Below are 17,401 nucleotides of genomic sequence, written 5' to 3' on the forward strand. Positions count from 1 at the left end.
TTGTATTTTTCCACACTCTCCAGGGCTTCTATATATTGTTTTTTAATATGACGAGCAAAAGTGTACACATTACTCAAGGTGTAGTCTAATCAAGATTCAATACACGTTTAGCATATCCTCTTCACTTATTAACTCTATCCCCCTAGAAGTAAACCCGAGTGCTTGGTTTGCTTTTGTTATGGTCTCATTGACATGCGGCAGAACTTTTAGTGATTTTTGTATTTTGTACTTTCAGATCCCTTTTCTCCTCTAACCCATCCTGATGCTTATTTTCCAATAATATGTGACCACATAATATTTATTACCGAAATGTAATACCTCACACTTACCTATGTTAAAATTTGTTTGTCAATTATTTGCCAAACTGCAAGTGTGTTAATGTCCTCTTGTAATTTGTTAAATTTCCCCTGTGTAGTGACTATCAACTCCCCATAATTTGGCTTTGTCCACCAATTTAGAAATTGGGTTTTTGATTCCAAGGACTAAATCGTTAATATAAATTGTGAACAAAAGTTGTAAATTGACAACTTGGGAACAATATGGCAGGTCAGGAAGGTCCTAATCACAGAAAGAATAAAACGGGGATCATTTACAGAATCAACTCGTTGAGGGCAATAGTTGGCTGTTTCAACAGATAACTACATGTGTTACTGACGGGAGTAGGGATTGAGGGATATGTTAAGGACACCGGTGTTGAGTTAAGATAGGTTAAACAAATTATATGTTTGTCTAATGGATTTAATTTGGGTCTTAAACATTCTTATATGTTTATCCAGATCCGACATCGCCTGTCTTACACTGTCGGCAAAAGTTAATAATATCCCAAGCAACTTTGATCTGTTACAATATGACATCGGATATGGGGAACAGATGGCAGCTTCCATTTCCTTTGGATATTATTGTATGTAGATATCAATTGAACAACTTCTGTACTCTTCCGATGGATGTAGTTCAATTTTAGTTCTGTGGATCATTTTACTTATTCGATTAACTTGGTAATGTGTGCTAGGGGACGCTTAATCACAATCTTAAATTCCTCTCTGAATTTGCTCTGCGACACTGCATATATAAACGTGTTTGTGCAAGTACTCAAACATATCAACATATAACCGGATTTTTCCGCAATGGTGAAAGAGTCGTTGTAATTTGATTCCATAAATTGAGTATCTGTAAATAGCACACATATGTTAACTATGAAATTTAACACCCATAATAGTATAAAATTGCCTGAGATAGCAAGCAGTAAAATGATGGATTTCCTTCGGTTCTCCATCTCCGAATCATTGCGATTCCCACCACTGTTATTTGCTCGGAGACCACTCCTCACTCTATTGGCCATTACAATGTGCCTGATGGTCAGTGCGTTGAGCAGCACGATCAACACAAATGGTGCAAATGGGGTTAAAATAGTTTCCAACCACAAAAATGCTATCCATATGGGTGAGGTGTAGCTGCTTGTTTTTACATAGCAGGACCATGCTATATTGTCAATTATTTCCCGAGGTTCATACACAAAGTACAGAGGAACATTTTCTAAGACACTTATGAAAGACACCACTGCTATCACCACAGCTGCAGTTTTCTCTCTACAATATTTTGTTCGAAATGTTTGGTTGCAAATAGCAACAAATCGATCAAATGTGAAAGCCACCGTAAGCCAGACAGAGCAATCAATGAAAGAATAACACAGCGCGATATTGAGACTACAAATCGGAGTGTAGTTCAGGAACGAATATGGGAAATAAGCATCGTTAATCTCATACAGAATTATATCAAATATCAGGACCATTAGATCAGCCACGGCCATGGCCACCAGGTAACCGGTAATGCATTTGGAGAGTCCGCACTTTCCACGGGAGAGAATGATGATTGTCAGCAAATTAGCTGCAACAAAGAGGAAGTTGAATTATTAACTCTCCTGGCTCTTCAACTCTTCATATGGTTTCTCTCATTTTACAAAGATCTTTTATCGAAGCTGTGGTGGGACATCGGGAGAAGACCAGTGGAAATTTAATTGTGGTCACTCTGCTTCTACCCCGCACACCAAACTTGGGATGGATTGTAGTCTTCGCTGCCTTGGCATTAAACATCGGCTTTCTCCGTGAGTTAGAAATAGGTTTTGGACAGCCGCGCTGAACAGGAGGTAGCGCATCGCCTGTTATGTGGCTCCCTTGATATTGATTTCTACTGCAGTCAAAGGAACTGAACATCAGTCGGGGAATGAGAGGCAGCCAACGTAATGCCGTTCTATCCCAGTAAATAGAAAGAAAATATGGGATCTATGACCGCAGGTGTTAGCCCAAATTTCTTGCACTAATAGTAATGGAGGAAATCCGCTGTTTTTAGGAGTCTATCCTCGGCGGAGGAATTGTTTTTTTCTGCTTGGCCCAGGCAAAGCAGAAAACCCCAGATGTAAAGGCTAAAATATGTCCCATGGTTACCGGACAAATCATCGTTTGTTTAGAAATAAAACAGTGCAGCAGTAGCAGGACACACTTGAGTAGTACTGGGCTCGTTGTGCTTTGTGACCCCAGAATACTAACTGACTCCAGCTAAAAGCAACATAATATATCGCACAGTTTCAGAATGAAGCTCTTCAGTTTGCTCCATAAGCTCTATTACCGAATAGTTACCTGAGATCAATGACCTTGTCTGGCACCAACACAAATAGCCACGGATTTCCATGGCCAGTGATAATGAGAAAACTCATTGCTCCAGTCCCAACTCGGAAAATTAGTGACCTTGCGCGTGAAATTAGTCTTGGGCAGTGGCATAAATCTAACGATAGCGAATTGGCATCGCATTTTACATAAATTATATTTTCATTGATCCTCCGCACCACTCTGCATCCCAGGAAAGTGATTCAAAATGACCAGGTCGTGAAGACCAAAATCTACACTATAGACTAGAGTTACGGTATAATTACACTGAAAACTTTGAGTTGATCTAAAAATGGGTTCTGCACATAAGAATTGCCAGATGAGGCTCGGCTCTCAGCCTTCTTTACACGCTGCTGGCCGACTGCATCCACCAGAAGGGTGCCCGGAGCCGCTGCCTGTTGGAAAAGGGGGGTATCAGTCGGCTCTGATGCTAATCTGTCAAATGGTTCGGCCTGCGGGCGGGATGCATACCCATGGAGGTGACAATACTGCAACAGTGGACCAGAGTGTATTTGTGGGCCCAGGACAATCTCTTGTTTACCCTGCGGTGACAAAAATGTAACAGAGAAATTCTGTTGCCTTTTGCTGAGCAGTCTCCTTTATGAATTGCTGGTTTGGCGACTCGATCTGATACTAATACTTGTCCTAGAAGCAGAACTATAAGACATCAAGGCCGAGATATTCCCAATAAAATACTGAAATTATATAGTGAGAGCAAACTGTGCTTCCTCTCATGTTGTTTCATTAACAATATCATAGAAACTTGGAGACATTTGAGTTAGTTTTTGGATGCAAGTAATCAGTCTCTGCAAAACAAACATATCACAACAAACAGATAACATCATTACATCGCCAGCAGGAGCAGTGACACAGTGAAGCATTGTTAAAGATGAGCATTAACTGATCATAAGTGGCTTACCAGGAACACCAACTATTGCAAGAATCGGATAGTAAATGTTTTCTATCTGTATGATTACCGGTTGTCCCATATTCAGAGAGAAGCGAGGTTGCCTGTAACTGTTATGAACAGGCAGATTTTCGCTTTCAAATTAAGCTCTTATTTATACCTGAGAGAAATCTCAAGTGACACATGAGCATTACACAATGATTCTCATTAGTTACAATGATTTTATCAAACAGATTAGGGCGAGTCATATTTATTTCTACTATTCTGAGGTATTTTGCAATGATATTGTCCACTGAAATATTGAGCACTCCAGCATATTATTGTCATCATCCAAACAATATATTTCTATATCTCCATTACTGCAGTCATGGTAGAAGACTTCTGAAGCTGAGGATACTTATTTATAGATTCATGCGAGGCATTTGATGGAACATATTTGTGATGGATTAGCTTTCTCTCGATCTTAGTTATATCAAGAATTTAACCTATTATTTATAATTGATATTATATATAATTTATATTAAGATAGATCAATGCTATATGTGAGATTGAAGAACATGCAGATACAAACAGAACATCATATACTCAGTTGTATACAGCTGAGCAGCCCCACAGATATACAGAAATGCTAGATTTCTGGAAGTATTAACATTCCCTATGCGGAGGTAAAAGGGGTATTAACAGTTAGTTGGGCAGCTTGATCATTCGAATGTAATTTGATTAAAACCCTCTGACACACTTCGCCACATGTGTTAGTAAAAGTTCTTTATGATAATTGCATTGTTCTCATGGCAGCAATGACAGTATCTGTGCATACATGTCACCTATGTAAAAAAAAAATCACCATATCATTTTTATGGGGTTGTATTAGTCTTTTTCTATGCCTTTGCTTGGAAATTCATGAAGCAGAAACATAACTAGTTGTGTTTTGAAAAGGTCAGTCTATTTGGAATGTTAATAAACATGGATTAACAATCGGTGGATTTAATGCCTCTGATGGAGAAACGAATAAACAATATTTTATTGGAAGGAGCCAACATATAAAAACACAAAAATCTAGGTTGCTGCTCCAGGGCATTGCTGAGGGAGTTCTCCTCTATCGGAGTTGCCATCTTTCGGAGCAGATGTTAAACTGTTAGGGTGGGAGAGTGAGTGGCACGCATGTTTATGACAAGCAGTGGGCAAGCTCCACCAATTTTAACAGCTGGGAATAATTAGTGTGCCGCCTGCTGTGTTACCTCCAGGAAACTTCCGGCAACTCGGTGGCAAGCTGCTACATGGCCGATAAAGCAGGAGGGTGCAGCTTGGGAATTTCAAGGGACCACTTCCTAGCACAAGGTATGTAGGTGGATGGAGAAAGTGGTCAGAGAAGTGAGGAGGCCAAGATACGGGAAATCCAAGGATTCCCTGTGCGACTCAGTGGAGAATTTGTGCTCCTACTGATCCACAGGTAAGAGCAAGTGTCAGGTGCTTGGATAACCTGTGGTACCACTCATCACAATCCTGTTGCATGTTTCACAATGCTGCAAACACCCCAGTGATTCCGAAGACGTGCTAGATGATGCCTCAAGTAATCAGGGTCAGTACACTGATGTCACAGAGCCAGAGTAGAAGGCGGAGCTTGGGGAACAAGCCTGGGATCCTGGTCATGTATAGAAGTGGCAACAGCCGATTAGGAACAACTTCACCTGAATAATTTCCAAGGCCTAAACATTAACAGTCCTAACATTATAGTGACCCCCATGACAACAGTTTGGTCTGAATCACATTCTCACCGGTGACCCTTTAGCACCAGCATCATGTTGGAAATCTATGTAACTTCTCCCTGACATTGGACCAACCTCACTAATCAGTCACGACAAATTATTTCAGTGGTAAATGTTGGCATTCAACTTCCGTCTTCTATGGTTCACAACAGCACATTGCTAATAAGCAAGCGACAGTTGGTGGTAGATGTTATATATGAATAAAGAGTCTGACTAGATACTGTGAACTCAAATAAAGTGTGATCTTAGTCTTTTATTGCAGGTCTCCAGAGTGCCTCTCCAGCCTGTGAGGCCTCTTTAAGTACAGGTGCTCCCAAGGGATTGTGGGAGCACTTGTGACTTCATGGGATGAGCCCTCTGGTCGCTGCACAAGGTATTTACAGGTTTACATATATAACAACACTCCCTCCCAAAGTCAATAGGATAACTATTTACAAGGTGAGTCGATCTGGGGCCTTTCTTTACCTGGTTGATCATCTTCGTGCAAGTGCTGGTTTTGGTGAATTGTTTGTTGGGCCCTCGCTGGGCTGCTGTGCAGCTGGTCTTGCTGGGCTGCCTGGTGTGGTGAGTCCTGCTGGGCTGCTGCGGGTGATGCGTTCTGCTTCGTGGTGAACCACAGTGTCGGTTGTCACTGGTGTGTGTGTTTATGGGTCAAAGAAGGTAGGGTCCAGGAATGGGTTGCTCTGGATAGTCCGTGAATCTGAGTTTGGTTTGGTCCAAGTGTGTCTGGTAGATGAGTCCATTTGAAAGTTTGACCCGAAACACCCTACTCCCCTCTTTGGCCACAACGGTGCCGGGAAGCCCACTTGGGACCTTGTCCATAGTTCAGCACAAATACTAGGATCATTGATTTCAATTTCACGTGACACATTTGCGCTATCATGATATGTACTTTGTTGAAGCCACCTGCTCTCTACCTGTTCAGGTAGATCAGGGTGCACCAACGAGAGCCTTGTATTAAGTGACGTTTTCATGAGCAGTTCAGTGGGTGGAATCCCAGTGAGCGAATGGGGTCCTGTGCGGTAACTAAGCAGGACTCGGGGTAGGCGAGTCTGCAGTGAGTCTTCAGTTACCCTCTTCAAGCTCTGCTTGATAGTTCGCTCTGCTCTCTCTGTCATTGCATGCTGGTTTGAACGGGGCAGATGTAACATGTTTGATCCCATTACAGGTCATGAACTCTTTGAATTCTACATTGGTGAAGCATGGCCCGTTGTCGCTCACAAGGACATCAGGCAGGCCATGCGTGGCAAACATGGCCCGCAGGCTTTCAGTGGTGGCAGTGGACATGCTTGCCGACATTATCTCACATTCAATCCATTTGGAGTACGCATTACAACCACTAGGAACATTTTACCCACAAACAGGCCTGCATAGTCGACATGGACCCTGGACCACGGTTTGGAGGGCCAAGACCATAAACTTAGTGACGCCTCCCTGGGTGCATTACTTAACTGCGAGCATGTGTTACATTTGTGCATGCAGGACTCTAAGTCCGCATCGATACCGGGCCACCACATGTGGGATCTGGCTATCACTTTCAGCATTACAATGCCTGAGTGAGTATTGTGGAGATCACTGATGAAAGTGTCCCTGCCCTTCTTGGGGAACACTATCCGATTTCCCCACAGAAGGCAGTCTGCCTGTATAGACATTTCATCTTTGCATCGCTGGTACGGCTTTATCTCTTCCTGCATTTCCAATGGGACAGTGGACCAGCTCCCGTGAAGCACAACATTTTTTACTAGGGACAGTAAGGGGTACTGGCTTGTCCAGATTCTAATCTGTCGGGCTGTGACGGGCGATTGCTTACTCTTGAATGCTTCCATTACCATGACTAAATCTGCAGGCTGTGCCATTTCCAGCCCCATGGTTGGCAATGGCAGCCTACTGAGAGCCATTGGCACAATTTTCTGTTCCTGACCTGTGGCGGATGGCATAGTTGTATGCAGACAACATGAGCACCCATCTCTGGATGCATTCGTAGTTTTCCCCTTACTTTTTGGAAAAGAGTGATATCAGTGGCTTATGGTCAGTTTGCAATTCAAATTTGAGCCCAAACATATATTGATGCAGTTTCTTTACCCCATAAACACACACTAATGCTTCTTTTTCAATCATGCTGGTTGCAATTTCCCAGATTTATTAGCTTGTTGCAATTCACACCCGAACCCGTATGATGACGCATCGCATGCTAATACCAAACGCTTACATGGATCATACAACACAAGCAATTTGTTTGAGCATAACAATTTTATAGCTTTTACAAAGGGATTTTCTTGGCTTTTACCCCATACCCATTCGTCTCCTTTATGCAGTAAGATGTGCAGTGGTTCTAGCATTGTGCTGAGACCTGGTAAGAAGTTACCAAAGTAGTTCAGGAGTCATAGAAATGACTGCAGCTCCGTCATGTTCTGTGGCCTCGGTGCATTCTCAATTGCCACCGTCTTCGAATCAGTGGGCCTGATGCCATCCACCTCAGTTCTTCTCCACAGGAACTCCACTTCAGGCACCAGGAAAATGCAGTTCAAGCATTTTAACCTGAGCCCCAAGCGGTTGAGTCGACTAAAAACCTCCTCCAGGTTCTGCAGATGATCGAATGTGTCCCGACCTGTAATCAAGATGTCATCCTGGAAGACCACCATGCAGGGGACCGACGTCAATAAGCTTTGCTTGTTTCTCTGGAATATCGCCGCTGCTAATCGAATCCCAAACAGGCATCTGTTGTAAATGAAGAGACCTTTATGCATGTTGATGCAGGTTAGGCCCTTCGATGATTCCTCCAGCTCCTGCGTCATGTAGGCCGAGGTCAAGTCCAGCTTCATGAATATCTTTCCTCCTGCCAGCATCGCAAAAATGTCATCTGCCTTTGGTAGTGGGTATTGATCCTGCAGGGAGAAATGATTGTAATTACCACAGATTCTGATGGTGCCATGTCCCTTGAGGACGGGAACTATCGAACCGGCTCACTTGTTGAATTCGATCGACGAAATGATGCCCTCTCATTGGAGCCGGTCCAGCTCGATCGCCACCGACTTTCTCATCGTGTACAGTACTGCTCTCGCCTTGTGATGGATGGGTCACGCCCCTGGAATTAGGTGGATCTGCACTTTTGCTCCTTGGAACTTCCCAATGTCTGGTTTGAACAGCGAGGGGAACTTGTTTAAGACCTGGGCATACAAAGTGTCATCAATGGACAAGAGCGCTCGGATGTCATCCCAGTTCCAGCATATCATTCCCAGCCAGCTTTTGCCGAGCAGCATGGGACCATCGCCTGGTACCACCCAGAGTGGTAGCTTGTGCACTGCTCCATCGTAGGAGACTTTTACAGTAGCACTGCCGATTACGGGAATCAGTTCCTTTGTTTACATTCTCAGTTTAGTGTGAATGGGAGTCAGGACTGACCTTGAGGCCTTGCTGCACCATAATTTATCAAAAGTCTTTTTGCTCATAATGGACTGGCTCACACCAGTGTCCAGCTCCATGGACACCGGGAGTCCATTTGATTCAACCTTCAGCATTATCGGGGGACACTTTGTGGTTAATGTGTGCACCCCATATACCTCTGCCTCCTTGGTCTGAGGCTCTGGTTCATCATGACCCACCGTGGATCTGTCCTCCTCTGCAACATGGTGGTTTGCAGGATTGCAGGTTTTGCAGCTCGACTGTACATATGTTGGAGGTATCCCATTATTCCACAACCCTTGCAAAGTATCTTTTGAAGCGACATGAGTGGAAACGACGGTCATCCCCGCAGCACCTTGCATTCATCACCCTTGATGGTGGACTCTGAGACAACTGTGGATGTGCAGCTTCAGGCATGTGGGGCCTGCTCTGTACGTTGCAATTTGAAAACAACATCACTTTGTTCACAGTAACTGTAGCAGCACTCATGTGCTTAGAGATTTGCTTGGTATTGTCACTGTTGGCAATGAATGTCTGGGCTGTTGCTATGGTTTTACTCATGGTTGGTATCTCTACAGTCAAAGGTTTGTGAAGTATCACTTCATGGTCAATGCCAAGTAAAAAGAAGTCCCTGAGCATGTGCTCCAAATGTCCTTCAAATTCACAATGTCCTGCAAGTCGTCTTAGCTCAGCGACATAGCTCACCACTTCCTTGCCTTCAGACCTTTTGTAGGTGTAGAACCGGTACCTCGCCATCAGAACGCTTTGCTTTGGGTTAAGATGCTCCCGGACCATTGTATGGTTTTTCTGTGTGTTTTGCGGGAGCAAGCAGATTTTTCATGAGGCCATACGTTGGTGCCCTGCAAACATTGAGGAGAATCGCCCTTCATTTGGCAGCGTTCACTTCTCCTTCCAGCTCATTGACCATGAAATATTGCTCGAGTCGCTCCACGAAGGTTTCCCAATCATCTCCCGCCGAAAATTTCTTCAGGATGCCTACTGTTTTCTGCATCGTAGAGTTCATCATCTGTATCTCGTCGCCAGTTATTATATATGAATAAAGAGTCTGACTGGATACTATGAGCTCAAATAACGTGTGATCTTAGTCTTTTATTGCAGGTATCCAGAGTACCTCTCCAGCCTGTGAGGCCTCCTTAAATTCCGGTGCTCCCAAGGAATTGTGGGATCCATTTGGTCTCCAGGGGATGAGCCCTCTGGTGGCTACACAAGGTCTTTACAGGTTTACATATATAACAGTAGAGTATACGGAACATATGTTATTGGTGTACAGCAGGAGCAGCTTTTCTGTTTCTGTATCTTTCAAGCTCTCCGAAGAACGACTGAAAGCCTGCTCCTTTATACACCATATTTTGCCGACGTCACATGTGCATGTCATAGATACGACCTCATCATGTTTCTGTCCCAAATCCTTTAAAGCCAATCTCATAATTTAAACAGTTGTAGTTGCTTATTCAAAGTTTATTTCATTCCAACAAGACTTCCTGAAACTGCTCTTAATCTCGCTGCAAAACAGGCTTTATTAACAGCTATCTTTCTATACTAGAGCTGAAAGATAACTTTGCCTATGTTTATTACTCTAGCCCCTAAAGTTATATTTAGTCATTCATGGTGACGTCATTGCTGTCACTTGTTTCCTTACATAAATACTTTACGTATCGGAAGACAAACTTTGCATTCCTCACACGATATTTCAAAGCCATCCTGTTTATCCTGGAAGAACTGTTGCTACAATATGCAAAGAAGTTCGACAATTAACCCTCAACTCCCCAAGAACTCTAACATAAAGCTCTCCAGATGGCCAACATATCCACCACTTATTTCTGATAATGTATGCTCATATAGTGAGGTTGACTGTGCATTCTGTATAATGTTCGGTAATGTTAGTCCATGATGCTGAATTATGTTTTAAACTTTCACCCAGGCTTCATAATTTCCAAAGGTCAATGCTCCATTTTCAACTCCAATTGGTTCATATACAAAATTAGTCATTTTAATGTTAGGATTTTTAAATTACAGAATTAATGCAACATAATTGTTACCGTTACTACTTATCAACCTTAATCTCCAATAGCCCCCGGTGATCACTCATGGGCATATTTCAGGTTTTAATAATATTAGTGTCATATATGTTTCTCGTTCGGTTAATATTACATGTCATGCTAGTGACAAAGAAAATTATAATAGATTGCACAGAACATTACACTGTACCGTAATATCAAGAAATCGTGGACTTAAAAGATTACCCAGCTCCCCTTTTAACAATATCCATCTTGTAGATATTCTTGCTAAATATTATTTCCCACTATCTTGCCGTCACCCCAATTTCATTGTCGACTCAAAAGAATTCATCGCTGAATTTCAGAAATTCAAATTCTATGTTCCTCTTTACTTTCATTTACATTCTTCTGACAGGTACCTGTACGTTTAACGTTATATTGCTTCATTACAAAGATGGTTTTGCTATGGAGCTCATGCCAGTACATTTTAAAAAGGAAATTCTCACCTTCATGCGGCATATTAATTATTTCATGTCGCACTGTTGTCAAGTAACTGACGATGTATGAGACTCATTCTTCAGTGCATTTCTAACCTACATTACCACATGCTAGTTGCTTCATGTGTAACATATAAAATTTACACTCAGACTGGTATTCCAAAATCAGACCTCTCTCTTAGGAAGTCCGCTGGAGTCCAGGATGACTTGCTTCCACAATAAAATGAAATCTATGGTGTGATGAGACCAATGCGGGATCTACAGTCACTGTCATAGGTTGGGCAGATGGTGGTTGGAGGGATGGGTGGATAGGGTGCTTGATTTGTTGTAAGCTCCTTCCGTTGTTTGTACTTGGCTTCCATGTGCTCCCAGCGAAGGGACTCGAAGTGTTCAGTGCCTTCTCGGATGTTCCTTCTCCACTTTGAGTGGTCTTGTGCCAGTGATTCCCAATAGTCGGTGAGAATGGTACATTTTTTCAAGGAGGTTTGAGGGTGTCCTTGAAGCATTTACTCTGCCCTCCTGGGACTGACCTGCAGTGACGTAGCTTGGAGTAGAGTGCTTGTTTCGGGAGTCTAGTATCGGGCAGGTGGACAATTTGGCCCGCCCACCGGGGCAAGTCTAGTGTGGTCAATGCCTCGATGTTGGCCTGAGGGAGAACGCTGATGTTTTTACGCATATCCTGCCAAAGAATTTGCAGGAATTGTAGAGGCTGTGTTGGTGATACTTCCCCAGTGTTTTGAGGTGCCTACTGTACATAGTCCACGTCTCTGAAGCATACAGGCTGGCGGGTATCATGACTGCTCTGTAGACCATGAGCTTGGTGCTGTGTTTCAGATCCTTGGGCCCAAGTTTCCACACAATAAAAAACGGGTGCCCCTCCAAGCTGGGCGCCCGTTTTTCACGCCTAAAACGGCGCCGGAAAAAAAACTCGCGATTCTGGAGAGCCCTGCAGCTCCTTGTCTGTTTGGCGTGGCGCACAGGAGGGCGGAGCCAACACTCGCGCCGATTTTGTAAGTGGGAGGGGGTGGGTACTATTTAAATTAGTTTTTTTCCTGTCGGCAGCCCTGCGCGTGCACGTTGGAGCGTTCGCGCACACGCAGTGTGAAGGAAACATTGGCACTCGGCCATTTTTGTAGTTCTTTGTAGCTGTTTAATTTTTGAACATTTTTTAATAAAAGCACATTGCCATCAGCACATCAGCACTGAGGCTTCCTGCAGCCTTCTCACTGTCTCCTTCCCGCCTGCCATCTGGAACGTCTTCCTCCGCCGCCCCCCGCTGCGTTCGGGCGGGCGGGCCCGCACTCCCTCCCTCCCACCATTGGGAACACCTTCCTCCCTCCCACCACTGTGTTCGGGCGGGCGGGCCCGCACTCCCTCCCTCCCACCATTGGGAACACCTTCCTCCCTCCCACCACTGCGTTCGGGCGGGCGGGCCCGCACTCCCTCCCTCCCACCATTGGGAACACCTTCCTCCCTCCCACCACTGCGTTCGGGCGGGCGGGCCTGCACCCCCTCCCTCCCGTCGTCGGGAACGGCTTCCTCCTCCCCCCGTGCCATCGGGAACGAACGAACGAACTTGTGAGGCTGGCTGAAGCAATTTCACACAGGTAGGAAGATGGTTTATTTAATCTTTTCTTTGCTAATAAATGTTTATTCAGGTTGGATTTATTTGTATAATATTTGTATAAGTATAAATAAGGATTTATTGGAGAATTTAATGACTTCCCTTCCCCGCCCACTCTACCCCCACCTCGATCTGGACGCCTAATTTGTAACCTGCGCCTGATTTTTTAATGTGCAGAACAGGTTTTTTCAGTTCTACAAAAATCTTCACTTGCTCCATTCTAAGTTAGTTTGGAGTACATTTTCACTGTGGAAACTTTGAAATCAAGCGTCAGTGGCCGAACACGCCCCCTTTTGAAGAAAAAATTCTGTTCCAAAGTAGAACTGTTCTACCTGACTAGAACTACAAAAAAAAATGTGGAAAATTGCGATTTCTAAGATAGTCCATTCTCCACCAGTTGCTCCTAAAAATCAGGCGCAAATCATGTGGAAACTTGGGACAATAGACTTGAATTGCAAGTATTCGGACGTGAACCTTTGAAAGCAGGTTGCTCAACAAAATTCTTGAGATGCTGCTGTATTTCATCCTCAAGTAGAAATTGACAACTATGATGGCTGAGAATCAAACCCAAGTCAACTGCTTGGAAGGCATCCATGCTTACCACTGCACAACCATCACACAACTGAAAGCAAGTTTACATAAACCGCACAGTAATCCTGCAGCTTTTTCTGAAGCAGTTTTTGTTCCTTCTGATGCAATTCGACAGATTTGATCAAAGATAACATCACATGTAATGCAAGATAGACAGATAAAAGAAAACATCAAAGAAACCAGCTAAAAATTGCAATATCTTGGTCACAATTAAATGAATTCCAGATTCACACAACGTATATCAAGTGTCAACTGGGGATTCCTTCAACATTATTCCCATCTTGTCTGCCTCTGCCCTCTCAGGGAGCAATTCTCCAGAATTTAACTGGAAATGACTCACTGATATTGTTAAAGAATTAGAAACACTGCTGCTTGACTTGCAGGGCCTGAGCCCAGCTCCGACATTGATGTCTTTGGTGATTGACAGCTCATAGTATGAATTCGGGTAGCACTGCAGCCAGTCCATTATGACAGATTGATGACACATAGACTTTGCATTGCAAGCATTCAGATGTGACCCTTTGAAAACAGGTTGCTCAACAAAATCCTTGAGAGCTGCTGGAAGAACTGCTTGCAACCAGAGTCAGCAGAGGCTCATTTCATCCTCAAGTAGAAATTGACAAATGTGATTGCTGGGAATCGAAGCCAGGTCAACGGCTTGGAAGGCAACAATGCTTACCACTGCACCACCATCACACAATCTAAGCAAGTTTTGATAAACCGCACAGTAATCCTGCAGCTTTTTCTGAAGAAGTTTTTGTTCCTTCTGATGCAACTCGACAGATTTGATGAAATGCAACATCACAATTAATGCAAGATAGACAGATAAAAGAAAGCATCAAAGGAACCAGCTAAAAATTGCAATATTTTGGTCACAATTAAATGAATTCCAGATTCACACAATGTATGTCAAGTGTCAACTGGGGTTTCCTTCAACATTCTTCCCATTTTGTCTGCCTCTGCCCTCTCAGGGAGCAATTCCCCAGAATTTAACTGGAAATGACTCACTGATATTGTTAAAGAATTTGAAACACTGCTGCTTGATTTGCAGGACCTGAGCCCAGCTCTGACATTGATGTCTTTGGTGATTGACAGCTCATAGTTTGAATTCGGGTCGCACTGTAGCCAGTACATTATGACAGATTGGTGACACATAGACTTTGCATTGCAAGCATTCGGATGTGACGCTTTTTCTCAACAAAATCCTTGAGATGCTGCTGTAAGAACTGCTTGCAACCAGAGTCATCAGAGGTTCATTTCATCCTCAAGTAGAAGTTGACAAATGTGATGGCTGGGTATCGCACCCAGATCAACTGCTTGGAAGGTAACCATGCTTACCACTGCATCACCATCACACAACTGAAAACAAGTTTTGATAAACCGTACAGTAATCCTGCAGCTTTTTCTGAAATAGTTTTTGTTCCTTCTGATGCAATTCGACAGATTGATGAAAGGTAACATCACATGTAATGCAAGATAGACAGATAAAAGAAAGCATCGAAGGAACCAGCTAAAAATTGCAATATTTTGGTCACAATTAAATGAATTCCAGATTCACACAATGTATGTCAAGTGTCAACTGGGGATTCCTTCAACATTCTTCCCATCTTGTCTGCCTCTGCCCTCTCAGGGAGCAATTCCCCAGAATTTTACTGGAAATGCCTCACTGATGTTGTTAAAGAATTTGAAACACTGCTGCTTGACTTGCAGGGCCTGAGCCCAGCTCCGACATTGATGTCTTTGGTCATTGACAGCTCATACTATGAATTCGGGTCGCACTGCAGCCAGTACATTATGACAGATTGATGACGCGTCGACTTTGCATTGCAAGCACTTGTACATGACTGTTTGAAAACAGGTTGCTCATCAAAATCCTTGAGATGCTGCTGTCAGAACAGCTTGCAACCAGAGTCATCAGAGGTGCATTTCATCCTCAAGTAGAAGTTGACAAATGTGATGACTGGATATCGAACCCAGGTCAACTGCTTGGAAGGCAACCATGCTTACCACTGCATCACCATCACACAACTGAAAGCAAGTTTTGATAAACCGCACAGTAACTTGCAGCTTTTTCTGAAGAAGTTTTTGTTCCTTCTGATGCAATTCGACAGATTTGATGAAAGGTAACATCACATGTAATGCAAGATAGACAGATAAAAAAAAGCATCGAAGGATCCAGCTAAAAATTGCAATATTAAATGAATTCCAGATTCACACAATGCATGTAAAGTGTCAATTGGGGATTCCTTCAACATTCTTCCCATTTTGTCTGCCTCTGCCCTCTCAGGGAGCAATTCCCTAGAATTTAACTGGAAAAGACTCGCTGATGTTGTTAAACAATTTGAAACACTGCTGCTTGACTTGCAGGGCTTGCGCCCAGCTCTGACATTGAAGTCTTTGGTCATTGACAGCTCATACTATGAATTCGGTTAGCACTGTAGCCAGTACATTATGACAGATTGATGGCACAAAGAATTTGCATTGCAAGCATTTGTATGAGACCCTTTGAAACCAGTTGCTCAACAAAATCTTTGAAATGCTGCTGGAATAACTTCTTGCAACCAGAGTCATTAGAAATTCATTTCATCCTCAAGTAGAAATTGACAAATGTGATGGCTGGGAATCCAACCCATGTCAACTGGTTGGAAGGTAACCAAGCTGACCACTGCACCACCATCATACAACTGAAAGCTAACTTTGATAAACCGCACAGTAATCCTGCAGCTTTTTCTGAAGCAGTTTTTGTTCCTTCCGATGCAATTCGACAGATTTGATGAAAGGTAACATCACATGTAATGCAAGATAGACAGATAAAAGAAAGCATCGAAGGAACCAGCTAAAAATTACAATATTTTGCTCACAATTAAATGAATTCCAGATTCACACAAAGTATGTCAAGTGTCAGCTGGGGATTCCTTCAACATTCTTCCCATTTTGTTTGCCTCTGCCATCTCAGGGAGCAATTCCCCAGAATTTAACTGGAAAATACTTACTGATGTTGTTAAAGAATTTGAAACACTGCTGCTTGACTTGCAGAACCTGAGCCCAGCTCCGACATTGATGTCTTTGGTGATTGACAGCTCATAGTATGAATTCAGGTTGCACTGTAGCCAGTACATTATGACAGATTGATGTCACGTAGACTTTGCATTGCAAGCATTCGTACATGACCCTTTGAAAACATGTTGCTCAACAAAATCTTTGAAATGCTGCTGTAATAACTGCTTGCAACCAAAGTCATTAGAAATTAATTTCATCCTCAAGTAAAAATTGACAAATGTGATGGCTGGGAATCAAACCCACGTCAACTGCTTGGAAGGCAACCATGCTTACCACTGCATCACCATCACACAACTGAAAGCAAGTTTTGATAAACCGCACAGTAATCCTGCAGCTATTTCTGAAGAAGTTTTTGTTCCTTCTGATGCAATTCGACAGATTTGATGAAAGGTAACATCACATGTAATGCAAGATCGACAGATAAAAGAAAGCATCGAAGGAACCAGCTAAAAATTGCAATATTTTGGTCACAATTAAATGAATTCCAGATTCACACAACGTATATCAAGTGTCAACTGGGGATTCCTTCAACATTATTCCCATCTTGTCTGCCTCTGCCCTCTCAGGGAGCAATTCCCAGAATTTAACTGGAAATGACTCACTGATATTGTTAAAGAATTTGAAACACTGCTGCTTGACTTGCAGGGCCTGAGCCCAGCTTCGACATTGATGTCTTAGGTCATTGACAGCTCATACTATGAATTCGGGGAGCACTGCAGCCGGTACATTATGACAGATAGACTTTGCATTGCAAGCATTCGGACATGACCCTTTGAAAACAGGTTGCTCAGCAAAATCTTTGAAATGCTGCTGTAATAACTGCTTGCAACCAAAGTCATCAGAAATTCATTTTATCCTCAAGTAGAAATTGACAGA

The 17,401-nt window shown here is 43.1% G+C and overlaps 1 protein-coding gene across 1 annotated transcript; it reads right to left on the minus strand.

Annotated features, from left to right (window-relative positions):
- Positions 1 to 979: 979 nt before the first annotated feature.
- LOC139230216 (probable G-protein coupled receptor 139) lies at positions 980 to 3,649 on the minus strand. The gene is made up of 2 exons (XM_070862054.1): positions 3,580 to 3,649; positions 980 to 1,884 (listed from the first exon to the last, which is right to left on the minus strand). The coding sequence occupies exons 1-2, from the start codon at positions 3,647 to 3,649 to the stop codon at positions 980 to 982; spliced, it is 975 nt and encodes a 324-aa protein (XP_070718155.1).
- Positions 3,650 to 17,401: the final 13,752 nt, after the last annotated feature.

This window comes from Pristiophorus japonicus, chromosome 19, assembly GCF_044704955.1.
Source record: "Pristiophorus japonicus isolate sPriJap1 chromosome 19, sPriJap1.hap1, whole genome shotgun sequence".
In the NCBI taxonomy this organism is placed as follows: domain Eukaryota; kingdom Metazoa; phylum Chordata; class Chondrichthyes; family Pristiophoridae; genus Pristiophorus; species Pristiophorus japonicus.